The sequence below is a fragment of the Acipenser ruthenus genome, chromosome 2 (genome assembly GCF_902713425.1).
Source record: "Acipenser ruthenus chromosome 2, fAciRut3.2 maternal haplotype, whole genome shotgun sequence".
Lineage (NCBI taxonomy): Eukaryota > Metazoa > Chordata > Actinopteri > Acipenseriformes > Acipenseridae > Acipenser > Acipenser ruthenus.
The window spans coordinates 45,485,598-45,513,477 of NC_081190.1; the positions used below are offsets into that span (position 1 = coordinate 45,485,598).

The 27,880-nt window shown below is 43.4% G+C and overlaps 1 protein-coding gene across 4 annotated transcripts in view; it reads left to right on the forward strand.

Annotated features, from left to right (window-relative positions):
* The window catches only part of LOC117409338 (transient receptor potential cation channel subfamily M member 3-like), a 403,329-nt gene that overhangs the window by 127,743 nt on the left and 247,706 nt on the right, over positions 1-27,880 (forward strand). The window contains exon 1 of one of the 4 annotated variants that reach the window (XM_034015223.3): positions 20,767-21,085. The exons of 2 other annotated variants lie outside the window; for them this stretch is intronic. In XM_034015223.3, coding sequence (XP_033871114.3) covers positions 20,996-21,085 — 90 coding nt within the window. In that variant the 5' untranslated portion in view covers positions 20,767-20,995. Of the gene's footprint in view, positions 1-20,766; positions 21,086-27,880 lie in introns of those variants that run through there. One more of the 4 variants, XM_058996519.1, reaches the window with a different exon arrangement.

Consider the following 27,880-nt stretch of genomic DNA (forward strand, 5'->3'; position numbering starts at 1 on the left):
CTAGTGGAATGTGCCTTCAACTGCCCTGGTGGCGGAAGGCCTGCAGACTCATATGCTAATTTAATAATATCCACTATCCAATGGGAAAGGCGTTGTTTAGACAACGGCTGACCCAAAGTCCTAGAACCATGGCATACGAACAACTGTTCTGTTTGCCTCACAGTCATTGTACGGTCAATATAACACCTCAATGCCCGCACGGGGCAGAGCATGTGTCACCGTTCTTCCTCTGGGGAAGAAAAAAGAGGAGGATGGAACGCCATCAACTCAACAATGAGCTTGGGTAAAAAGGCCGGATTTGGACGCATGGAGACCTTAGAACCGTCTCCTGCGAAGCGAGTACATGATGAATGCACTGATAGTGCATGTAACTCGCCCATGCGTTTGGCTGATACCACTGCAAAAACGCAGTTTTTATAGACACGAGCTTCATATCCACGCTGTGGAGAGGCTTGAACAGTGCCTTGGTAAGGGCTTCTAATACCACGTCAAGACTCCATGACGGTGGTACACAAGCGTCTTGCGCCTTTTAGGAACTGAGATGCCAGAAAATGGCAACCTGATGATAAACCATCAATGCGTACATGGCAAGCCAATACGGCGTCTAAAAACACCTTAAGTGTAGAGGGAGATTTTCCTTCATCTAGCAGTTTCTGTAGAAACTGTAATATCACTGCCATAGGGCAGGATATTGGGTCATGGCCCTCAGCCAGACACCAACCTTGAAACAACTGCCATTTGTACGTATATTGTGACCTAGTAGAGGGCGCTCTGGCACTCTGAATGGTCGAAATCACCGCCGTCGAAAACCCTAAGGCTGACAGGCACTCCCGCTCAGGGGCCAAGCCCATAGCTGCATGAGCTTGGCGTTCGGGTGCCATAGCCCTCCTTGGGCTTGGGACAACGGGTCCGCTCGCAGAGGGAGCTCCCTCAGGCAACTGTGCAACAACTGTACCAGACTCAGGAACCATATTCTCTGAGGCCACCGAGGAGCGATCAGAATCACTGTCGTTTGGTCTACCCTGACCTTCTCTAAGAAGGCGGGGAGCATCGGAATCGGTGGAAATGCATATAAGAGCCCTGGCGGCCATTTGTGAGCCAGTGCATTGACTTCTAGGGGGCTGTCGAGGTCCTTCACCGAGAACCATAGGGGGCAGTGCGTGGTCTCTCGCGATGCGAAGAGATCTACTTGCGCTGTGCCGAACTATTACCAGATGCACTTTACCACCTGATGGTGAAGGCGCCATCTGCCCGCAAGAGGGCCTCCTCTGGATAGGAGATCCGCTGCGTAATTGACTCTGCCCGGTAGGTGAACCGCACACAGAGAGGTTAAACGCGGTTGTGCCCATAGCAACATCCATGTTACCATCCGGAGTTCCAGAGCATTGATGTGGGCTGACCTCCAGGGTCCTGACCACACTTCACGGGTCCCTGTCCCGGTTCCAGACTTCTCTCCAACCTTGGTTGGAAGCGTCGGTCATGATGACTTCACTCCGGAAGATGGGACCCAAGTGTATACCCTGGCGGATGTTCGATGGAACTTTCCACCAGCGTAGAGCTTCCCAGCAGGTTTGGGATACCCTCAACCTGCGGTGTTTGTCTCTCCGCGGATGCAACGCAAAGGCATTGAACCAGGCCTGTAGAGGTCTCTGGTGTAGTAAGCCCAAAGGAACTCCATCAACTCCAGCATGCGCTGACAGAGCTCCATGCTGACTGTTTCTCTCAACCTGAATAGGGAGAGACACCTCTCCATCGAGGCAACTCTACGTGTCGATAGGGTCGCTTCCATGGACACTGAGTCCAGATGCAGACCCAAGAATTCGGTCTGTTGGCTCGGCACGAGGCGGCTCTTTTCTGAATTGACCTTCAGACCTAGCTGCTGAAGATGGTCTGTAACCATCACTGTGTGCTGTGCCAACTGCTCCTTCGACTGCACGCAGACGAGCCAGGCGTCCAAATAGTTTAGCAGTCGGACACCTTGAGCTCGTAAAGGAGCTAGAATGGCATCTATACATTTCGAAAAGGTACGAGGAGCTAGTGAAAGGCCGAATGGAAGGACACAAAACTCGTATACCCTGCTCTGAAATGCGAACCGTAGATACTTCCTGTGACCCGGGCAGATGGGAAAATGAAAGTACGCATCTGTCAGGTCCACAGTGTTGAACCAGTCACCGTGTCGGACTGACTGGATGATGTGCCTGTGCGTAAGCATCCTGAACGATAACACCTGCAGGTATTTGTTCAGTACTCGCAGATCTAGAATAGGACGGAGCCCGCTGTCTTTCTTGGGCACCAGGAAGTATTTGGAATAGAACCCCTGGTCGATCAGAGCAGGGTCTGCTTGTTGAATGGCACGCTTCCTGAGCAATGCCTGTATTTCCGCATTCAGAGCTTAGGACTGAACCGAGTCCTTCACTGCAGTTACCACCACTCCCCGAAAGGGGGGGGGGTTAACCGGAACTGAAGGGTGTATCCGGTGAGTATAGTTTTTTGCACCCAGATGTCGTCGGTGCAGTGCTGCCAGAACTGGAGCTGTGGGACAGTGTAGGGGTGGGTTAACAGCTGCCTGGAGTTCTCAGGGCTGTTTTGGCTGCGCTCGTTCGCGAGGGGCCTGGCCAGAGCCACGAGGGCATGGCCTGCCACCTCCTTGAAAAGGGAGCACCGTGGTAGCTCTAACATAGGCCACTCAACGTCCAACGCCGGGTTGCCCTTTCACTTCAGGGTCGATCTTCTGCCCAGAGTGCTGGGAGGCCAATTCGGCCTCTATGCTGTCCTCTTCCAGCAGAGGCTCCGCATCAGATGTGTCTCTTGAGACCGCATCGATGTCCCACACCTCTTGAGGTTGTACCTGAGAGACTGGTGGAGGAGCCACTGGCTGGTTAGCAATGGGCACGGTCGGCCGGGGTGCCATGTTCGCTAAGGTCATGAGGAGGGATTGCTGCCACATCATGACCTCCATAAACTGTGATATCTTGGAGGTGAGCTCCGCCACCCCCAATCTGTCTTGGTGTCGCCTGTCCCGACGAGGGGAACGAGAGCGCCTCCTATGGCGAGGTGATCTAGATCGCGACCTAGACTCCCGACTCCCGCGAGTAAGCTGGGAGGAGGGGCTCCTGGAAAGCTGCAGCCTCACCGGTGGAGTCGTTACAGACAACGATGGGCCGAGACTGTATGGGATGACCCCGAAGATGGAGAGTGACCCACAACCGCCTTCTTTGCCCTCTGGCGAAGGGTGCGTGTTTGAAACCCAGCAAAGAGATGGCAGTATGCCTTATCCGTCAAGGCGGATGCGGCGTGCTCCAGCCCCAGACACGCTACGCAATCATCGTGCGGATCGCTAGCAGGCAATTTAGCCTGGCAGGTCACACAATGATGAAAGCCTGACATGGTGCATCAATGTGGCAAGCACGATCGCAGAGCACTATCGCTTTGAGCGACAAACGCAGAGCACCGAAGGTGCATGCGTTGAGGGCTGAGCACCGAACGCCGAAGCGTCGAGCACCGAGGTGCGTGCGTCGAGCGCCGAAGCGTCGAGTATCGAGCATCGAGCGTCGAGCATCGAAACGTCGAGCACCGAGCGCGAGCACCGAAGTGCGTGCGTCGAGCACCGAGCGTCGAGTGCCGAAGCGTCGAGCAACGAGTCCCCAAGCGCGGACGCGCTAAGTACCAAGCGCTGAAGCGCTGCACAAAGCGCTGAAGCGCTGCACCAAAAGCGCCAGAGCGCGAGTACCGAGCGTAGACGCTAGCACAGACGCCTAGGCGTCAGCTGACCCGCAGAGCGGAGACGCTAAGTTGGTACTGGGGAATTGCACTTTGTGGTCGTCTTCCTCTGTACAGTAAATGGGACACTGCAGTAAACTATACAATTATCAAATAAGGGAACTGTAAGGAATTAACCATACAGCTACCATGTGGCAATATTTTTAACACACCACAGTGAATGGAACACTGAAGTGCAGGCTCACAGACACGGTCTAACAGCAAGACCGAGTGGCTTAAGGCCAACACACAACGCGTCCTTAAAATAATATATATATAATATAATTTTGCGAAAAAACCCCAAAACACACAACAACAATGATTTTATTAAATAAATAAACAGAGGAAAGACGTGAGACCACGAAAAAAGAAACACGCTGCCGAAGCAAAGCGTGAAGGAAAATATAAATGTAATACAATTATATAATCCTAACAAAGAGAAAAATAACAATAATAATAACTGTAAAGAGTATAACTGAAATAAACTCGGAGAAGGGGAAATACCAGCTTCTCAAGCCTAAGCTTATTGAGTACAATCAGTTAGATAAGCTCTATGTCCTACCGCTACTGATGCTGAAGGCAAAAGAGGAAGTGAGTCTCTGCGCACTGTGTATAGTAAGCTCCCAAGGGGGCGGGCTTATGAGGCAGCTCGCACAGAGGCCTATCGGCAGCTTTGCTATAAAGCTCAGCCAATCCCTACTGCCTGACGGCAATATCCCATACCTTGATGGTTATTTTCAACTTGAAAGGGAACTTAACCTCCACTGACAACGTGGCAGTATTTGAATGGCTTTTATTGTGGTGAGCAGGTATATTTGGATTCTTCAGTCTTTTGAAAACAAGTTGGTGTCAATTAAAGTTGCACTTTGATGGCTGGAACTCTATTTCCTGGGAAGTAAATCGAAAATACACAAAAGGATTCACTCAGCTAACCCAACAAGGAGGTGGGTCTCTCCAAAATGGGAAAACAAAAGAACGGCAAACCACTGCATGAAAACCTTTGAAGGTAAAATTGTTTTAAAAAAAAATGCCTGTAGGGTACCATTAGCGCCCACAGCTGTATGCACATTACACACTTTGATTTGCAAAATGTTTGTCTTCATAAGTGTGGACTCGCATGCAGCGGTCCAGATAAGCTGCGTACCTGCCATTTTAACGCATTAAAAAATCCCAAATACGCAATCAATTTTAATAAATGCATACAAATGTGCACAGCAAATGTGCACAGCTTGTCTGCCTCCCCCTAAAACTTCCACTAACAACTACATCTCCCAGAATGTTTCAGTTACTAGGAAACTGTGGACAATAAAAAACCTGCCCAACAAAACATTATCAAATCTCTGGCTAGCCCAGAGATCTTTGCAGCCAGTCACAGTAAGAATAAGAGAAATTCAGAGCTACACAGGTTGAAATGTAAACAAACCAGTCCATGGATGTCAAGTCTCAAGGTTTACCCGTGAAACTCACGGTTTTTCACAATTTTGAGAGTCTCACGGCCGTGCAATGGATTCTCATGTTTGTGCATAAATTCTGTTATTGTTTGCAAGGCTTTTACACATGATACAGCGGTAAACTCAATACAACTGTCCAAGCGTATTATTTCATTTTGTGGGGAGAGTCACCATGAAGAGGTGTACGTTACCATTCTATATTCCTGTAGCTGCTCAAACTGACGGTTTGTCTGCGCGAGCCTTCTATTTTTCTGTACACAACACGTCATTACTCGGACAAAGTCGAAGGAGAAGCTATCAGACTGTCACTGTCTCGTTCACGCAGAAATTACCACAGAAATGCACATCAATGGGAATGTAATTATTAAAGTCAAAAAATATAATGTTCTTTATGATGCCAGTGTCAGTGGTTATAAAGACAATAAAAAGAAATATTCCATATGGGAAGAAATAACAGAACAATTGGAAATTGATGGTATGTCTATCTCTCTATTTCACCTTAATTTTAGTCAGTGACGGGGAGCACACACACTGGTTTTGTATTTCTGTAAAATTACGCTTCTTTGTTTTAATAATGTTGACTAATAATAATAAATAACATTCACACACTAACTGAAGATTTAATTAACTGAAAATCAATAAAAAACCCCAAAACAAACGTATATTAAAGTAATTCTCAGTATTTACAAAGAAATGTGTAGATGTATTATTTTTGAATAATTTACATGTTAAACCAGATCACATATAAACATGCACTGTTAAATGTCTTTTTTTTAGTGTGTGGTGTACCCAGACTATTTCTTTGTTTTATTTCGTCTCCACAAAAGGAGCAAAAGTAGACAGCATTTTCTTTTCATGACTTGCTACAGTTGTGTGTGTGTGTTTTTTTTTGTTTTTTTTTTATGTATGCATGCTGTATTTGGGTCGTTTGCTTCTCTCCGGGGTGCATAGCCCTTAAGTCTAGATCAGTGGCGTAGTTGTCAGCCATGTGCAAAAATCTTGATCCGTCACCAGCCTCCCACCCCCCCAAAAAAAAAAAAAAAATCTAGTGGTTTAGGTTAAGGTTTTTCATCACTCCCAAGGTTGTTTAGCAGGGGTCTCACTGGTGTGAACACTTATGGGTTGACATGTCTGCCAGTCCAGCTACAAATCCAACTCGCAGAGGCAACCGCTAAGAAAAGGTGCCTGTACTATTAAACTAACATTTTATAACTTATTAGTGCATTTCCTTATTTTATATATCTGTATAGCTTTGTATTGACCGAGTTTAAGAATGTAATGTTAAAATAGAAGTTCTGTTTATCTTCATATATATATATGATCTGTTTCTGTGCTTCTCAAAGTCGTAATGGCTGTGGTCAAAGTGAATAATAGCTGTTGTTTCTGATTTTATTTTAATACCACTGTAACAAACCCACCTAAGTCAGTGTGAATGCCATGTTGGGGTCCGAGTAGCGTGACCGCTGCCACTGCCTTTGTTATCCAGTAAGCTCCGGAATAGAGTTAGGTGCGCTTGTGCGCCTATTAACAGTAGGTAGATAGATTGTCCTATGGCTAAAATGAACTTTCTGGGAGCAGAAGTAGTAGTTCAGAGCTTTTATTAAGTTACAATAAATAGTTAAAAACCCAATAAATAAGTAAAATACCACAAGGGAAGGGAAACGGTCATTTGTGCTGCTTTTTCAAGCTATTGTAAACAGCTCCAACTAATTATAACAAATAAAGTATACCAAAGTGTGCAATAAAAATCCTGGAATTGTATCTCAGGCTTCTGGTGACATGGATCATTTATCTTGACACGAGTGTTTATTCCTTATATTATTATTATTATTATTTATTATTATTATTATTATTATTATTATTATTATTATTATTATTATTATTATTATTATTATTATTGTTGTTGTTGATGTTTTACCTTTTGAACTGTCTGTTTTGTCAAGTGTAACAAAACAAAGTTTGTATGCCATGCTTAGGGGATGAGTAATGATTAGTTGTGATGATTGTGAGAGGAACATGTTTAGAAATGGAACCAGCATAACAGATTTGTGAACTAGTTTTTCCACTAGTTTAAGTCTGTATTTCAATTAGGTTTATTTGTAGCTTTTATTGTTGTGGACTATTTGGCTGCTACTGTAGTTGCTGTTCTGTCTCGATGGCAGCACACAGTGTTTATTCATTTTTAGAAAGGGAAACTCAAGGATAATAAGAAAGATCGGACAGAGTGGGCGGGGCTTAGATGGGAGCCCACTCTGCTAAGTCTGTTGCGGAAAGAAACAAGTTGAATGGGAGTTCGTATAATGTCTACTGGATTGGTATATTTACTGTCATTTTTAAGGTTGATTTGACTATATTACTGAACCAGATTTTTTTTTTTTTTTAAGTTTTGCATCTGCTTTTACAGCACAGGCTTTGCGTACGTCCAACAAAATTGAGGATTTCATAAACTGTGTCACTGATCTGAACTGGTTGGATGTTGAAGCATTGTGATCATTACTTTTACAATAACATGGCCACCACTAACATTTATTTAGCCTAATGCATGTATGTAACGTATAATTAGTTATAATCTCAGTACAGAAAGTATGTAATGTTTACAACACCCAGTTTATATTATAGTTTATATATGTAGCATCTGAGCTGGCACTTAAACTTGAAGTATGAGAACAATGCCAGTATGTTTATTTTCTACTGGGCGAAATAATCAACAGTACGCTTCCCTTAACGCAATACATTTACAAATCTGGTGGCGGCAGTACAAACACAACTAAAGGGGCGTTCACACCGGATGCGGCGCACATGCCGCCTGCTTGCGCGCCGCGCTGCAGTACTGTTCACACCAAACGCGGCAGGGTAAAGTCAGTGGGCGGTCCGTTGTTACGTCACGGCTGCAGGTACCTTGGCTTTTGGTTGCCAAGCAACAAACAGTAATTGCCAGCGGGAAAATAAAACTTAAAACTCTTTTGACAGAACTGAAGACACTGACAAAAGACAAAACTGAGGAGCGAAACATTATAAATATTTTTTTTATAAAACCTAATTGTAACCCCCGCAGCACCACAATCACCCCCCCTCCTTTTTTTTGATTAATTTTGTTAAAAACTGTTAAAATATAATATATGTACACCAAATAAAATGTTTTGCTTTATCTTTTAAAAGTTTGTCTGCAGTTAATTTATATTTTAAAAAATGCTTACGTTATAGTAGCATGTGCATAATTATTTTCAATTTGGAGTTTAGCACAAAAAATATATATGATCCCATTCACGTAATTATGTATATTTAATATTCACTCGGTAATCCCATTTGTACACCCACAGACGTCCATGCTGCAGCTTTTTTATTAATATCTCGGTAACTTAATTGTTGTATTATACAACGCCGAGAAATCTGAAATTAAAGCTAACAGCTTTTCCTCCATTTTTTTTTTTTTTATTTCTTCCTCGCAAAGAACCTCCTACTTTTCCCTGATTGGCTGTTGGTAGGTTACGTCACGACGCGGAAAAAGTTGAAAATATTTTATCTCTTGCGCGCCGTGTCCCTCTGCCGCTGCGCGTAACAGCCTACATTGAAAACCATTGCTAGTGCTGCGCCGCGTCCAGTGTGAACGCCCCATAACTTTAAAGCAAGGCAACAAACTACACAATTTTACACTGTTAAGTTACAGGTTTGTGTCAAGCCCTAGACATGATCATACATTTAAAAAAATAAATAAAACAAAAACATGCATGTGTTTTCTAGTTACATTTAACGGGTTAAGTGTTAGCCTAGGTTGCGATGCTCTAAGTTAACGTATATTTGGTAGCATTTTGATGCTAGTTTTTTTATGCAGTAGCATTTTTCTGATACCTTACACTGCAGTTTATATAACCAACGTTGAGTATCTTTCATAAAGCAGGAAACCATTGCTAAAACAAGCAATGTGAGAGAGACATTTGTACTGAATAGAAAGTGTGAAAACATTAATATAAGTAAAAGCCTTTTCTTTGTCAGATGCAAAATATATATATATATATATATATATATATATATATATATATATATATATATATATATATATATATACGCACACTGCGACCCTGTAAAGGAGTAAGCGGTTAATGATAATGGATGGATGGATAGATTATATATATATATATATATATATATATATATATATATATATATATATATATATATGTATAGTAATCCATCGCATATCCACCATGATGAACCTCTTCAGCAACGTTAGTTTATTATTGAACAGAGAAGATTAGTTGAGATATTGTAGATCCTACCAAAGTTTCCGTACACTGTGTTGTATGTGCTCCGTGGAAGGATGCCTATTTCCACATCCCAGTAAAACCAGCGCACAGGAAGTACCTGAGATTCGCCTTTCAGGAAACAGTGTACCACTTTTGTGTTCTACCATTTGGTCTCTCTCTAGCCCCACGCGTTTTTACAAAATGCTACACTAGTCCCGTTGAGACTCAGAGGCATCAGAGTCCTCAACTATCTGGACAACTGGCTCATTTGCGCCGAGTGTCCAGCAAGGGCACACGAACACACAGAGCTCGTCACCAACCATCTACATCAGTTTGGTCTGATGGTAAACCATGCAAAGAGCCGGCTAGCACCCACCCAGGTAGTGACTTATCTGGGGGTGTGCCTGGATTCAGGACACATGTTGGCAACTCTGTCGGACGACAGAGTTCTGAGAGTAACTGTCTGCTTAGAGCTGTTACAGCTTGGCAGGGCACTACCAATAGTGGTCTTCCAGAGGATTCTAGGCTTAATGGCAGCAGCATCAAACACCCTCCCACTGGGTCTTTTGCATATGCACCCCCTGCAGTTTGGTTCAACCGCACGGCTTGTCAGCCGGTTTTGAACCGCAACTTCCTATTGATGGTGTCCTGACAGTGTCTACAGGCGCTCTCTTGGTGGAGACAGCTGGCCCATCTACGCCTAGGCGTAGCGCTGGGCAGCGTCACCAGGAGAGAGGTCATCACCACAGACACATCCAACTCAGGGTGGAGTGTAGGAGGGCCGAGGTGTGCAGGGTGTGTGGCAGCCCCCGTTGGAGGCTCGCCACACCAAAATTTTGGAACTGTAGGCAATGTACCTGTCCTTGCAGGATTTTTTGGAGCAGTTTCGGGGGAGACACATGCTCGTCCGTATGGACAACATGTCTGTTGTGTACTACATAAACGACCAGGGTGGTCTGCAGTTGCCAGGTCTCCATCATGTGGCCCACAAGCATCTGCTGTGGGTGCAAGTGAACCTCCTCTCACTCCGTGCAGTTCACCTGCCCGGAGTAACCAACTGGGCTGCGGACCTCCTCTCGAGGGTGGTCCCCAGCGGCGGAGAATGGAGACTCCATCCCGAGATGGTGAGCCTCATTTGGGAGAGATTCGGGAGAGCAGAGATAGACCTTTTTGCCTCTCAGGAGTTGGCACATTGTCCCCTGTGCATTTCTGCCGCTTGCGCTGCTCTGGCTCTGCTTTAAGAAGGTCAGACAGGACTGGGCCAGTGTGCTCTTAATGGCTCCATACTGGCCCAGGAGAGTTTGGTTCTCTCCTCTAATACAGCTCCTAAGAGGCCAACCGTGGGAGCTGCCAATGCACCACGACCTGCTCAGTCATCGAGCCTGCAGCGCTGGGTCTGGCCCCTGAACGGCTGCATTTGTGCCATCTGGGGTTAACAAATATAGGGTGACTGACACCCTACAAAATGCCAGGGCAGCCTCTACTCATTCCCAGTATGGTTACAAGTGGGGCGTGTTTCAGACGTGGTGTTTGGATTGTGGTTTCGAACCCACTACATGCCCAATGGCAGTTATACTGCAATTTTTACAGGACCTTTTTGATGAGGGGAAATCCCCCTCTACTCTAAAGGTCTATTTGGCAGCCATTTCGTTGTGACATATAAAAATTGATTCAGTCTCCCCAGGAGCTCATTTCCTGGCGGGGCAATTTTTGAAAGGCACCCGACGGCTTAGGCCACCAGTGAAGGACTTAGTTCCTCGTTGGAGGTTAAATGTAATACTTAATATACTGACAAAACCTCCATTTGAGCCCATGCATTTATGCAAATTTGTCTTTCAAGACAGCTTTCTTGTTTGCAATCACCTCTGCTAAGCGAGTGAGTGAAATGCAGACATTCTCTGTATCGAAAGCCTGTCTAATTTTTTTCAAAGGCCAGAATGAAGGCTACACTTCGTACTAACCCGGCTTTTCTGCCGAAAACAATCTTGGATTTCCACATTAACCTGTCGGTGGAACTGGAGGCTTTCCATCCCCCTCCTTTCCAATCTGACAGAGAGCACCAGATCCATGCGCTTTGCCCAGTGCGGGCATTAGCATATTATGTGGATAGAACCATTTTTTGTCTGTTGCGGAGGTAAGTCACAGGGACAGGCTCTGTCTAAACAGCGTCTATCCAAATGGGTAACATGCACAATATAGACTGCGTATGAACTAGCCAATTTGCCCCTGCCCGAGAAGCTCACTGGCCATTCCACCAGGGGTCAGGCGACTTCATGGACTTTGTTTCAAGGTGCATCAATCCAGGACATATGTAGTGCAGCAGTTTGGGCTTCCCCCCATACATTTGCCAGGTGCTATCGACTGAATGTCATGGACCCTCAGAACCCTGGATTTAGCACGTGAGTACTGAGGGCGGCTTCCCAGTCCACCCTCATTTCAGAACATTAGAGGTGTGTCCATTCTAATGTTTTTCAGTTTACTGGAAATATTGTTTGTAGCACAAAGCGGTGTTGGTTAGCTTTGTAGCTCAGTGTTATATACCATGTCCTTGTGACAGTTGGTTATATGCATAGAACATTATGGTGAGTCCAGATTAATGTTTTTATTTCAGCTATGCTGGTATATTGATTACAAGCTCAAGGCGGCTTTGGCTTGGCCTCTGTAGCTGATTGATGTATGCTCCATGTCCTTGCGACAGCTTGGGTATACTCACCCATTTTGTAATGGGTAATATTCCCTACTTGAAAGGGAACATTAGGTTATTATCATAACCCTGGTTCCCTGAAATAGAAATATTAACCATTAACTTCGAGGTCACAGCGTCCTTGGTTGCAGTTCTCGAAGGAAAATGATGATACTGTCAGGGTCAGTAGTGGCTTTATGCTCACCCTATGTCACCCTCCTCTGACGAGTGTCTTTGGTACACAATTTTCAGGTTCGGGTGTCTTAAAGGGGAACACCCATTTTGTAAAGTTTAATATTCCTTTTTCAGGGAACCAAGGTTATGATAATAGCCCAATGTTCTTAGCTGCTCACTAACATAGACAAGGACCAACTGGATATATGAAGAGTTTAATTTAACACAACAAAACTTTATGTGGCTGCGTGGACACAAGCATTACTTACATTTTTATGTTAATGGATTAACATTCAAAAACTCAGTAACTTACTAGTTTCATCACGTACATTAAGAAAATAGTGATATATCATTTCTCTGTAAAATGGTTCCTAGAATTTTTACTTTTAAATGGATTTTATTTCAAATGCCTCAGAAAACGGCTGTATTTTACAAATGGCGTAATATTAATTGTTTTGAAAGTTTTAAAAAAAATATTATTCAGGTGACTAAATTAAACATTTCATAAGAGTAAACTTACTTTAGATGTCAATGAACAACTGGGCTTAGGTCGGCCAGGGTGTCCTGTGCTCACCACGCACCAGTGACCCCTGTAGTCTGGCTGGGATTCTACGGGCTTGCCTGTAAACTGCCCAGAGCTGCGTTGCCCTCCGACACTGTATTTCTGAGGTGGCTGCATGGTGGGTCTGCAGTGTGAAAAGAAGCAGTCGGCTGATGGCACAAACTTCGGAGGACAGCGTGTGTTAGTCTTCGCCCTCCCGAGTTAGCACGTGGGTGGTAGCGGTGAGCTGAGCCTAAACATAATTGGCTATTCTAAATTGGGAGAAAACAATAAAAAAAAAATTAAAAAAATTGAAGACTACTAAATTTAAAAAAAAAATGTGCTGAATACGGTTAGCGTCTACACTACACAGCATTTAATACTGTACTCTAGAACTGGACTCAAGACCACCTCAGGGGTTCACATCAGGGAGTGTGAGTGGTTTGTCAGAAGTGTGGACTCTAATACAAAACTAATTTTTTTGTGTATCCTCCAATATCCCAAAATGCTTTCTGATATGTTTTGGCTCGTGGACATTACAAATACAGTACTCAGAACAGGCATCTGAAGGAGTTGAGAACGACTATCAATACTGCTGTACCGTATACAATTTCTGAGGCTTATTGTAAAATGGTTGATCATGGAGTGACATGATCAGATGCCGAAATCAAGGCACTTTGGTATCTGGAGCGATGAAATCAGTCAAGGAGAATTTCAGAGTTCAAAACGAAACGCACACATTATGATAAAATGTGCCTTGTGTTTTTAAGAAACAAAGCCATAACATTCATGCTAAGAAGCACTATGTCTTCTGTGGGAGCAGGATAATGTAATATTAAGTCCCACAGTCCATTGCACTGCTAGGAACTGTAACCAGACTATTTTAATAGTGTTTGCACGCATTAAGCCTGACTAAACATAAACCGGTACTTTAGTGTGGACGCTTTTGAGCTGGATTAATTAAAACGTTTTTGAGTATGGTTCTCGAGATTGGTTATGTGGTGTGGACAGAGCCTTACTTTCCATTTCTTAAAGAATCAGTAGTCAATCAGGGGACTACCAACAATGTTATTAACCAAGTATATCTTTCTGATCGCTTGAACACTGTAGAGGTGCCTGCTTGGGTGCTGTGACCTCTCTGGTGGTCTCTTTGAGCACAGTAATAAAAACAGTTATTTTCCATGCTGATGTTTAATTGGCATTGATATATGCATGCAGTGTCGTGAAAAAGTGTTTGCCCCCTGTCTGATTTTCTGCATTTTTGCATATTTTTGACACTGAATGTTATCAGATCTTCAACCAAAACCTAATAAAAGATAAAAGGGACCCTGAGTGAACAAATAACACAAACATTTTTATACATATTTCATTTATTTATTAAAGAAAGTTATGCAACACCCAATGCCCCCGTCTGAAAAAGTAATCACCCCCTTAGACTCAATAACTGGTTACGCCACCTTTAGCAGCAATAACTGCAACCAAACGCTTCCTGTAGTTATTGATTAGTCTCTCACAGCGCCGTGGAGGAATTTTGGCCCACTCCTCCATGCAGAACTGCTTCAACTCAGTGACATTTGTGGGTTTTCGAGCATGAACTGCTCGTTTCAAGTCCTGCCACAACATCTCAATGGGGTTTAGGTCTGGACTTTGACTAGGCCATTCCAAAACTTTAAAATTTCCTCAACCTTGCTTGTGTGTTTCGGATCATTGTCTTGCTGCATGACCCAGCTGCGCTTCAGCTTCAGCTCACGGACAGATGGCTTGACATTCTCCTGTAGAATTCTCTGATACAGAGCAGAATTCATGGTTCCTTCAATGATGGCAAGGTGTCCAGGTCTTGATGCAGCAAAGCATCCCCAAACCATGACACTACCACCACCATGCTTGACCGTTGGTGTGAGGTTCTTACTATGGAATGCAGTGTTTGGTTTTCGCCAGACATAACGGGGCCCATGTCGGCCAAAAAGTTCCACTTTTGACTCATCTGTCCATAGAACATTGTTCCAGAACTCTTGAGGATCATCCAGGTGCTTTTTGGCAAACTTGAGATGAGCATTCATGTTCTTCTTAGTGAACAATGGTTTCTGCCTTACTACTCTTCCATGAATCCCATTTTTGCCCAGTGTCTTTCTGATGGTGGAGTCATGACCACTGACCGTAGCCGAGGCGAGAGAGGCCTGCATATACATATTTAGGGTTGAGTAGGCAGTTTAATGTTAAAGCCAAATTTCTGTACTTTAATAACTTTGACCCTGTGTAACAGGGCGAGGAGCCCTGTACATGTATGGATTTATTTATTTTTAGAACAGGGTACCCCTCCGCCCGTGCGCAATTTATTATTTTGTATTTGTTTTGCTGTAGTTGTTATTATTATGATTATTGTTGTATTATTATTGTCATGGTTTATTTATAAATATGACCGCTGTCTGGTAGAGTTAACAGTGCCATGGGAGGATACTGTGGATGAGGTGTAAGAAAGGAAGAAACTTTTGTTATGCTCAAACTAGCTACTGAAACAGAACAGCGAGGATGGAGAGTCCAGGTTTACCCAGTGGAGGTGGGTTGTTGAGGATTTGTGGCTTATCTTGGCGAGAGCTGAGTCCAATATTAGCATGAAGTTTTAACACCTACTCATGTAATGGCAATCTTGACAGTACAGATTTGTGTCTCTGGCACATCCTTTGCAGTTTCAAAATTTCTGGCGTTCTTTTCAGACACTTTAAAGATGTGCATGATCATTAGTATAATCATGAAATACTGTACTGTAATTATAATAATAATCTTTAATTTATATAGCACCTAAATGCAGAGCATCTCAAAGCGCTGTACAATACAAAACACACTAACTAAAAAAATAAAAATAAAACACAGCAAAGCTCAATATAACAACACACAAGTACATAATTCAAAATTATATAAAAACCAAACTGATGGACTGCCAATAGATACAAATTTATGTGTAGGTATGTATGAATGTGTGTGTGTATATATATATATATATATATATATATATATATATATATATATATATATATATATATATATATACTGTGTATATATATATATATATTATATATATATATATATATATTCGAAAAGGGGTGAAAATAGTAGACTGGTGGTGCACGCAGCACAATTAATAATTCCCAGTCTATTTAGATCTCAGAACATGTGAGTGTTTTAAATGGAACATAAAGCAGTGCACAGTATCAGAATATGGGGGTGTATGGAGTCTGTCTGTCCCTCTTTACATACTCTTATGAATAGCACAAAATTACTGTGTTTTAAACTGCATCTAAAGAACTACTTTTCTGATTGTGATGAAACTTGGTTACAATATTCTTTATTAAGAGTATCAGAATATGGAGGTGTGTGGAGTGTCCGTCTTTACCTACTCTTATGAACACCACAAATAACTGTATCTACAGAACTACTTTCGCTGTAAAACACTGAGTTAAACATAAAATGAAATGCCTACAGACAACATATAATAAACCTGATGTTTATTTTCAAAACACAAATTAAACCATATAGTAATTATAATTTAAACACGCTGAAGTATGGAAAAGCTAAAAACTTTGTGTTAATAGGTGAATAAAAACTAATCATGTGTATTATATATAAACCTGTGCCAGTGTTTAACATATATACACCTGTGACGTGTTTAATCAAATTTACAAATATAGCCATGTGACAGAGACAGAATGATTCTTGGTGATAAATCTCCCTCCCGACCTGTGAGGACCTGTGAGTGCTCTGGATTGGATGGCCTGACAATTCATTCCCAGGGTTAGGTGAAAGTCGGCTATCTAGAACGGGGATACAGCTGCGGTACATCGTCCAGAGGGAAAGCTATGTGGCAGCTGCGGATTGGAGGAAAAATGGTGCACTCGCTAACCAAGGGGGCGTGACTGAAGGTACAAATAGGGGACGTGGCTAGGTGATCTGTTCCTTTGTTATGGTTAAGGTCAAACCGCTAAAGGATGAGTAAAAAGTAACCGTGAGTGTTTTGTTTGTTTGTTTTGTCGGTTCTAACTGTACGGTTTGTTATTTATGAGATGGCTAACACGATCCGGAGCGGTCGCCACACACCAGCACAAACACTGCACTATTGTTCATGGATAAACTGTATTTGCACCACTAGCACTAATAGCACTCACCCTGGACTTGGACTCGTGTTTGTGTATGGTACGTGTTTAAATACTGTGCTTATTATTTCAGGACTGAACCCTGTGTTTATTTAGCTGAGCAGTACACATCATTGTGCACTGCCAGTCCTCCATTTATTGTTTACTGTTGTCATCAGACTATTGGATTCCAAATTAAAACCACCATTTCACCAGTACTTTGTTGTCTGTCGTTATCTTGAACACTGCATCACCTCTACACCTCCCCACTGCCACCCACTTTGCTACAAGCCCACTTTTACTTTTTGTGCTCTATAGTAGAATATACAGACTAGACATAAATATAAATATAGTCAAAAAGGAAGGAAATTCTTTGCAAAAAACATTGTTAAAGCATCAGTTAGGGTTGATATTAAAACGACAGATGTAGGGAAATGTGGTGTTTGGGGTTTTTAACCCTAACTGCATTCCCTTCCACCCCCTTACAAGCAGTGGAAGGGGCAAGGCAACACAAGCAATCACAGATAGCCATCATCAGTTAAGATGAACAACATACAACTCTGCAGATAACACAAGAGACACCCATCATCATGGTTCACTAGGTGTGTGACCTCTAAGTGCTCCCTAGAGACCTACTGTGAGGCTTCTGAGGTTGTCAGGGAAGGTGCACTGCATAAGGATGGATATTTACAGAACGCATATGTGTGCTATCTTGAGATTTTTATATTTTAGAAATATTTCAAAATATGTCATCAGTAATGATCACATTTCCAGTAAGTTAAAAGCACCATCTAATAGGTTATTTAACATAAAAGACATCATTGTTCTTTGTTATTAACTAGAACTAAAGTAAACTGCAGTCACCATGTTCACTTATAATGATAATGTTCTGATTGGGTAATCTGTATTTTAAAAAAAAGTTTATAATTTTTGGCAGTAGTACTCAAACTGAAAATAAATATTGGGGGTTAATTTTATTGATCGAGAGATGGGGTAGTTTTAATACATGACGTAAATGGGTATTCAGCATTTTTTAGGACTATTATATTTTTAAACAAAAAATGATAAAAGTAAAGCTTGGGCCTAAGTGTAGTCCCCATAACAATTATGATTATTATAGCAGATGGGCTTCAGTGAGTTACAGGAAAATAATTTAATCTAGGATTTCTGTGACATCATAAATTACGAGACCAAAGGTCAAGTAGTTTATAAATGAACATTTCTGTACTGTGGGTGTTGTAGAGTGATTGGAAACTAGACATTTTGTGTCTGAATTGAAAGTGATGGTCTTGAGGAGTCGAATGGGTCAAAGTTCAAGTATATTTTCCTCTGCATTGACTCTGGTGCTCCCATGAGTGAGGCAGGCAAAACCAGCAGTCTGTTTCTCCTCATTGCGCTACAGTGAACCATGTTGGCCAGGTGCTTAGTGAGCTCATAGGTGGGACACCTGCAGGGAAGCTGGCTTGGTCATGGGATCGGAGGATGCCCACTGAGCCGGGGAATTGCTGAGGTGAGTGGAAAGCGATTGTGCATTCCAGATTGGGAGAACATCGGGTAAATAATAATTGGACAGTACATTTATAAAAAAAAGATGTTGTCGCTAAGGTTTTTAAATACATTTTCTTACCTCAGCCATTTTCACTGCTCCCCTTATTGAATGCTACCCTGCCCATTACATCTCAGGATCTATGCTGAAAGCCTAACCTGGATGCAGCTGAGTTATGGGTGGCGTGGCACGTCCTGACTTTTGTAGCTTCAAGTTTAAACAAGTTATAATTTGAATGAAAAGATCCATGGACCTACAGGTCCTCAACCATATATAATTGAGAAAATCAGACATTAAGCCAGAAGATCCTTGGGAGGGTGGCTGTGGATATAAAGGGTGATGAACACGGTCAATCAAAATCTGAGCATATTGGCAGTGGGGCTGGAGGGTTTTTAACCCTTTGTGAAAGAATTCTTAAAGAAAGCTGTCTTAGCAGAGATTTCATATACAATGTTTCTGAGACAATATATTTTTTCCTGCATCTTATTTTGGAATATGTCTTGCATTCACATTCAAATCCAGCGACATAGTGACCGAGCAAATCACACAGTTCAAAGTTATGCTGCGCTGCTAAGCAGATGCAGAGCTTGATCTAAGGAAAGCAATTCTCTGAATTCAGTTGTTTAATTTAGGTTTAAACATTAAACATTACACATTTACAATTTGCATTGTAAAAATGTTCACATCATGATGTTTTTAAACAATACTATACCCTATATCTTACTCTGATCAAATCACTGGCAAATGTGTGAAATATTACATTTTCACAATATCTTAAAGCTTCAAGTTATGTAGATGCAATGTTTAAGACACTTTTATGCAATAAAGTGTGTAGGAGAATTAAAATAAACACAGGTTGCCATGGAGATATATATATATATATATATATATATATATATATATATATATATATATATATATATAATATATATATTACCATGATTTATTCTCCTTTCATAAAATAGGAGTTATTTAAAGAATGCAGGAAATGTTTTTAAAGTATGGCCCGAAGTGTCTAATTTTGAATACTAGCCTTTTATCCTAGTATTGAAATGTTAACTTGGCAAATACAAATGTCAGAACTTCCCCATGTAACAGCTTTCACGTGTCCTACTTCAATATTGTTTACATTTTACAAGAACAAGAAACAAGAACACACTGTAGACTAGGCTAGTATTAACTATTTCATGGCAACCAGATATACAAGCATATAATAAATGAAGCAGCTCTGCAGTATGAATCTGAGGATAGATGCATAGAGCACAAAGATGGAGGCTGTGTGGTCCAGTGGTTAAAGAAAAGGGCTTGTAATCAGAGGTCCCCGGTTCAAATCCCTGCTCACTCACTATGTGACCTTGAGCAAGTCACTTAACCTCCTTGTGCTCCGTCTTTCGGGTGAGAAGTAATTGTAAGTGACTCTGCAGCTGATGCATAGTTCACACACCTTAGTCTCTGTAAGTTGTCTTGGATAAAGGTGTCTGCTAAATAAACAAATAATAATATGTCATTTTTTTTCATGATTTATATAAAACATTTCCCAATTCAAGTTACCCATTTCAAAAAAGGAGCACAAATGTTAGATTACCATGTGAAGATAAAAATCAGATATTCAAAAATGCTTTGAACCAGGTCAGAAATTAATTCATGCCATAAGACAAACATGTCCAGGTAATTGGCTTTAATTTTGGAAAGTAACATTTATTTAAATTGTATCACTGAGGCCTGTTTGAAGGCCCCTCCATTAGTACACTGCAGTATGCAAATACCAACAGGGGTCAACTGGACAGAAGGTGGGCTTTGATAATCACAATGGCTTGTAAAAATGAATTTCTCCTTAGCTCTTTAGGGGCTACTCCATCATTACTTGCCATACATCTGTACAACCCCTTAGCAAAAGACCACCATTTGCTAAACACACCTCCTGCATTAAGCTTTGAACAATGAAATGATCCACTGTTTTTCTTTCATGTTCTCTGCCTCCTTAAAATAGCTTTGTCAAATACAGTAGAAAGAATCCTTTCAGTCACAGGAGCAAGCGGAGCACAGCCACCTCCGAGTCTCTACATGCTCTCTTAGGTGAGGATAGAGAGAGAGAGAGAGAGAGAGAGAGAGAGAGAGAGAGAGAGGCCAAAAGAGATAGAGAGGGAGGCCATCCCTTTTTGTCTTGAACATAGTGCAACCCTCCCCTGTGTAGCAGCAGCCTGATTGCTTCTAGTCTGGCTGCTTGTTTGGTATGCATGAGCACAGCTGCTCCAAAAGAGAGGAGGAAGCTTTTTTGAGGTTGATCAGATGCTGGAAGCAACTGTACTTTGCCACCATTGAAGTAGTGGGAAGTGCTAATTCTCTAGCACTGAAAAGATGGAGCTGTTGTTGGCTATTATGGTCATGGGGAATTGATTGGACAAAAAGAGACCAGCCTAACACTTTTGGCAAGCCAGGTTCACAAAGTGGGATTTAAAAAAGGGGGGTAATGAATCAGCCGGATGCTCCTCGGCCTCTGAACTGGACCATTCGGAAGCTGTGCCATGCAGCTTTTCTCCCATCATTCCGACTTCTCAAGGTAAGTTTTCTGCTGACATTAATGTGATGCTTAAGAAGGCTTCTGGGCACTATGTCAATCAGACTGCACCATAAAGAGCTTGTATAGTTGCAACCTGAATTAGTCATATATTGACTATGTTGTGTGCTATTTGCAATTGTATTTGCAGTTGTATTTGTGGTCTTTTCTTACTAATAATGTAGTACTAGAGATTATATAAAGGCATTTTGTACACAGATAAATAATGATGAAGTGTTTTTTTCCATGCCATTTTTATCATGGTAAGGAGAATTTACAGTGACTTTTTTGTTGCTCTTTGGTTCTTTTATCAGTATGTAGTTCCATATGCAGAACACATGTTGTTGGGAGATTCCTGACTAGCCAGTTGTGCTTAGTAGAATCTAAATGAAATCCTGTTTAATGACTGCTTAATAGATATTTATGTACAGTGTACAGTATCTGATACAGGTGTCTGTTGTACACAAGGCTATAGCTAATAGGGTGTTAATCATTATTATTATTATTATTATTATTATTATTATTATTATTATTATTATTATTATTATTATTATTATTTATTTCTTAGCAGACACCCTTATCCAGGGCGACTTACAATCAAAACTTACAATCGACTTATATCATACCATTTCACAGAACTTAAAGTATTTAAAAGCTTTTTATGGGTACTTAGTATGTCCATGTGTGATTTAGTCATTACCTGTTATAGAAAAGTCTGTACACTATGTGCTTGCGTATGTTCAAGACTGTTTCAGGCAATGCAGAAGAGAAACAGATGGTTATTCTTTAGAAATACTGCCAAAAATGCTGTTGATGTTAGAACCTACTTAACTTACCCACCTGCCTAATAATTTGAATAAGTGTTTCTCAAATCTTTGAACCCAGAGTTGTGTTTTATTTATTTATTTATTTTAATCAAAAATAGCTTTTTAAAACTGAAATGATTGATGAATGATTCGAGGGGCATTCACATTACTTAAATATCCAGTCTACGTGGCGATTTAATATTTTTCCTTTTTAAACCTAGGTTATATAGATTCTATTCATCCAATGCACAGATTTTAATTTGACTTCATGTCATTACCTGTATCTGTGCTATTCAGTTCAGAGCTTTTCAGCACCACTGTACAGGACGTACATCCTTTGCACATTCATTGGAGTGAATTAATAATAAAATGGTATCTACTTGGACTTACATGTGTGTATTCATAAAGTATTAGTCCTTCAATGAATGCATGGACTGCAGTGCACTTACCGGAATACCAGAAAGTATTTCCATGTGAGCCTTCCAAGATGTCAGCTGGGTTCTTTCATTACAGAAGTCATTTTTCCCCAAGTAATAACATAATCACTTCACCCTGGGCTATAAAAGGAAAAACTGCATCCTCAGCATAGTTAATACCTAAAAAATATTGGATGTGGGATGTAAAGCAAATAATAACTCATCTGGTTAAATATTGTATTCACTAGAGAGCAGGAAAAGTAAATATCATGCCTTTTGTCACCTTCTCTCCAATCATCGTTATAATATACAATCACCTGATTTAATTAGTGATAATTCTGTTTGATCATCGATTGCAATAAAGTCCAGTGCATTTTCTGTTATACAGTGGTTTAATTCAGTTTGATTAATTGCATGTGGCATCGACTAAATTATCAACATGCAATATGAGAAATCTCAGGCATGTTGTCCTCCTTTGGTTTTACCCGTGTTGGTCTGTAATGCAACTTCATTTATATCACCTTCTGTCCACACAAGTCACCAAACCACTTTTGAAACTTACAGCTACCCAGTAGCATGCAAAATCTTATATTTTCTTTTGACCCAAGTTATTATTGTTGTTTTCTTGTTGCTTTTATTGGGAAGTGGATGCCATTAACCCAGGTGACGTGCCAAGAAAGAGTTCTCAGGAGAGATACAAAGTTAGAGTTCTCAGAAGAGATACAAAGAAAGAGTCTCAGAAGAGGTGCAAAGAAGGAGTTCTCAAAAGAGATACAAAGGAACAGTTATTATTATTTATTTCTTAGCAGACGCCTTTATCCAGGGCAACTTACAATTGATATCACATTATTTTTACATACAATTACATTATTTTTTAGACACAATTACCCATTTATACAGTTGGGTTTTTACTGGAGCAATCTAGGTAAAGTACCTTGCTCAAGAGTACAGCAGCAGTGTCCTCCACCTGGGATTGAAGCCACAACCCTCCAGTCAAGAGTCCAAAGCCCTAACCACTACTCCACACTGCTGCCCTTGGGGTCTGTACAGGGCTAGTCGGTCGACGTGGAGTACCACCACCCTGTTATGGGTCTGAAGCTTTACCCGGTACACCACGTCAGAGAGTCGCTCAAAAACAGAGCATGGCCCCTCCCAGGACCTTGAAAGTTTGGGGCATAAGCCTTTCTTCCGCCGGGGACAGAAAACCCAGACCGCATCCCCAGCTTGGAAGTTGCGTCCCTGGCACCTGGTGTCGTATGCCCGCTTCTGCCTGGAACTGGCATCTATGTGGTGCTGCCGGGCGAAGTCGTGGGCACTCTCTAGTCGGGCGCGCAGCTGCTGTAGGTCGGGCTCCGGGGGCCTGCCGAATGCCAATCCACCGGGGTGCGCAGCTCTCTCCTGAACATCAAGGCAGCCGGGGTGCACCCGGTGGACTCCTGCATGGCCAACCGGTATGCCATCAAGACCAGGGGTAAGTGCAGATCCCAGTCTCGCTGGTGTTGGCTGGTCAAGATAGTGAGCTGGGTGGCCAGAGTGCAGTTAAAGCGCTCCACAAGGCCGTGGCTTTGTGGGTGCAGCGGGGTGGTCCGGGTCTTATGCACTCCCGAACCGACTGCCCTTGTCGGTGAGGCGGTGGAGGAGACTGGCAATGCTGGCAAAGTCTTGGACAAAGCGACGATAGTAAGAGGCGAGACCAAGGAAACTGTGAAGCTCCGAAATGTTGGTTAGTACTGGCCACTGCCGCACGGTTGCCACCTTGTTTGGGTCCGTGGCCACGCCATTTGGTCCCACTACATGCCCCAGGAACTTGGCTTCATGTCGCAGTAGGTAACATTTTTAGGGTTCAATTTCAGCCCATTAGTACGAACACAGTCCATGACCCGGCGCAAGTTCCTCAGGGCACCATCGAAACTGAGAGCATGTACCAGCAGGTCATCCAGGTACAGCACGCACTCGGAACGGGGCACAGCAGCCAACACCAGCTCCATGAGGTGCTCGAAAGTGGCTGGTGCATTGCAGAGACCAAACGGCATGACGGCGAATTGCCACAGTCCTTGCCTGATGGAGAAAGCTGCCTTTGGCCTGGCCTCTGGAGCGAGTCCCACTTGCCAATAGCTACTGCGGAGGTCCAAGGAGCTGACCCTGTGATGTAATCCAGGGCGACATCAATGCGTGAAAACGAGTCCTTGCGGGTCACGTCGTTCAGCTCTCGGTAATTAATGCAGAACCGCCACGTACCGTCCTTTTTAACCAGGACGCCCGGAGCGGACCATGGACTGTCTGAGGGTTCGATGACCCCCTCAGCGGCCATCTCCTTGATCTTCTGTTCAGCAGCCTCCCTCTTCGCCAGAGCCATTCGGCGTGGTCGCAGGCGAATCGGGGCCGCTGAACCAGTGTCAATGTGGTGCTGTACTAGGTCTGTACGGCTACAGTCCTCGTCCCTCGCAGCAAAAGTGTCCTTGTACTCCATCAGCAATGCCCCCAGTTGCTCCCGCTCCTCTCTGGTCAGACCCTCACTGCTTCTCTGTAGAAGCTCCTGTACGGCTTGGCAGGTTTCCTCTGAAGGCTGGACCTTAGGAACTCCCGCCCCAGGTGGGGTGCTGTCATCTTTTTCTGGGCCAGTTTGGTCACCGCCCTCCTAGTTTGGCTGTCGGACCTCCCCCTGTTGGCTGCTGTCTGGGTTGGCAGTGCGGTGGCTGTCTCAGTCTCGAACTTGACCCGTATCTTGCCAATCCGCAGCTCCGGCCGCCCCCACATGGCTGAGGAAGTCCAGGCCCAGTATAAGAGTCTCTGACTTCGGCCAGCCAAAACTCGTGTTGGAACCGCCGGCCAGCTACGGTGATTGTGAGCTCTCTGTGGCCCAGCTGGCCCGTCACTCTCCGCAGGCAGACCTTAGTGGGTGTCCAGCATAGTGTGTCGAGTTCTGTGTCAGGTGAAGCATGCCAAGTGAAGCATACAGGGGTGTCTCTGCTGGCCTCCCACCCTCAGCGGGTCTCTGGTCATCCATCAGCTGCTGTATCTCCTGTTGCATCGCCGCGACCGACCACGGCGAGTTGGGGATAAGTCCTCCCAGCGTCGGCGGCCCCTCGTCACTGGGGGAGCCGCGGGTCGGCGTCCTCATTCCGGTCCCCGCGGGCTCCCGCCGCTGCTTCAGCTCTGCCGCGAGTCGCCCGGCTTCTTCCCGCAGTCGGCGTCTCGCTGCTCCTACTTCCTCGGTGAGGAGCTGGAACTCTTCCTGCAGCTTCTTCTCCGCTCGCCGCTTCTTAGCGCGGTCATCTTCTCCCCAGTAGCTGCCTTCCATGCTTCTCACCCCTGACACCAATGTAGCGCCCAGTGCGCTGGCGGGGTTCAAGCAGAGGCAATAGGCAGGATTCTTAATAATATTTGCTCTTTATTAAGCTGCTCAAACAGCACTTCTGCACATGCGCTTATAGCAGCACTACCGTGTGAAGGTGGCCACGGCAACATTGGGAAGCACATGGTAGGGGAGACACGGGGACACAACAGGCAACAGAAACGTGAAAGGCAACCAAATAAACACATTCAATAACTCTCAATTAATAAACATCAACAACAAGTACAGTGCGGTTTGCTCGGACGCACGACATTCTGGGACGCCGCTGCACAGTTCCTTGTCAGTCCTGCAGCAGCAGGCACCCTACAATACTTTTGCATGCATAACTTTAACGTGCATATCTTCAGGTGTGTAAAAGTTATTGCCCCCCCTAGTTAACTCAACCCAATTAAAGGGATAATTAGGGTCAGCTGTTTGAGTACTTTGGTTAACAACCAGGCCTGATTTGGGTCAGCCCTGCCCAATATAAATCTGACTAACTTTGGCCCTTACCATCAGAGTGAAGTTGTCAGCACACAAGTTCTAGAGACACATCATGCCACGAACAAAAGAAATTCCTGAAGACCTCCGGAAAAAAGTTGTTGATGCCTATCAGTCTGGAAAGGGTTACAAAGGCATTTCTAAGGCTCTGGGGCATCACCGAACCACAGTCAGAGCCATATTGTTCAAATGGAGAAAGTTTGGGACAGTAGTGAATCTTCCCAGGAGCGGCCGTCCTGCCAAAATCTCTCCAAGAGCAAGGCGTAAAATCGTCCAGGAAGTCACAAAGAACCCTAGAACAACACCCAGGGATCTGCAGGCCTCTCTCGCCTCGGCTAAGGTCAGTGTTCATGACTCCACCATCAGAAAGACACTGGGCAAAAATAGGATTCATGGCAGAATAGCAAGGAGGAAACCATTGCTCACTAAGAAGAACATGAATGCTCGTCTCAGGTTTGCCAAAAAAGCACCTGGATGATCCTCAAGAGTTCTGGAACAATGTTCTATGGACAGATGAGTCAAAAGTGGAACCTTTTGGCCAACACGGGCCCAGTTATGTCTGGCGAAAACCAGACACTGCATTCCACAGTAAGAACCTCATACCAACGGTCAAGCATGGTGGTGGTAGTGTCATGGTTTGGAGATGCTTTGCTGCATCAGGACCTGGACGCCTTGCCATCATTGAAGGAACCATGAATTCTGCTCTGTATCAGAGAATTCTACAGGAGAATGTCAGGCCATCCGTCCGTGAGCTGAAGCTGAAGCGCAGCTGGGTCATGCAGCAAGACAATGATCTGAAACACACAAGCAAGTCTACATCAGAATGGTTGAAGAACAAGAAATTTAAAGTTTTGGAATGGCCTAGTCAAAGTCCAGACCTAAACCCCATTGAGATGTTGTGGCAGGACCTGAAACGAGCAGTTCATGCTCGAAAACCCATAAATGTCACTGAGTTGAAGCAGTTCTGCATGGAGGAGTGGGCCAAAATTCCTCCATGGCGCTGTGAGAGACTAATCAATAACTACAGGAAGCATTTGGTTGCAGTTAATCCTGCTAAAGGTGGCGTAACCAGTTACTGAGTCTAAGGGGGTGATTACTTTTTCACACGGGGGCATTGGGTGTTGCATAACTTTCTTTAATAAATAAATATAATATGTATCAAATTTTTGTGTTATTTGTTCACTCAGGATCCCTGTTATCTAATATTAGGTTTTGGTTGAAGATCTGATAACACTCAGTGTCAAAAAATATGCAAAAATGCAGAAAATCAGACAGGGGGCAAATACTTTTTCACGGCACTGTACTGTGTAGGGAGAGATGAGGGTCTGGAGGTAGCTGGGTGCAGGCTGGTCAAGGCATCTGTAGGCGAGTACAAGAGTACAACTGGATACGATCTAGAATAGATCTTTCCCTCCTCCTCCTCCTCCCCCTCCTCTGATCTCTCTATCTCCATTCCTCTGGAATCTACCACACTCTCTCCCTCCTCCTCAGCTAAGAACCTCGGAGTCACCCTGGATCCCTGCCTCTGTTATTCCCAGCACTTCTCCACTCTGGCACGCACTTGCCGATTCTTCCTGAGCAACATCCGAAGAATCCGACCCTTCCTCACCATCTACACCACCCAGTTCCTTTACTCCTGCTGGCTGCGCGTTCAGCCTCCACTCCAAACAAACCCGGGTTCACTTCAGAATGGACAAATCAATCTTTCAAATGGATGAAATCAGGAATATTTATACCTGGT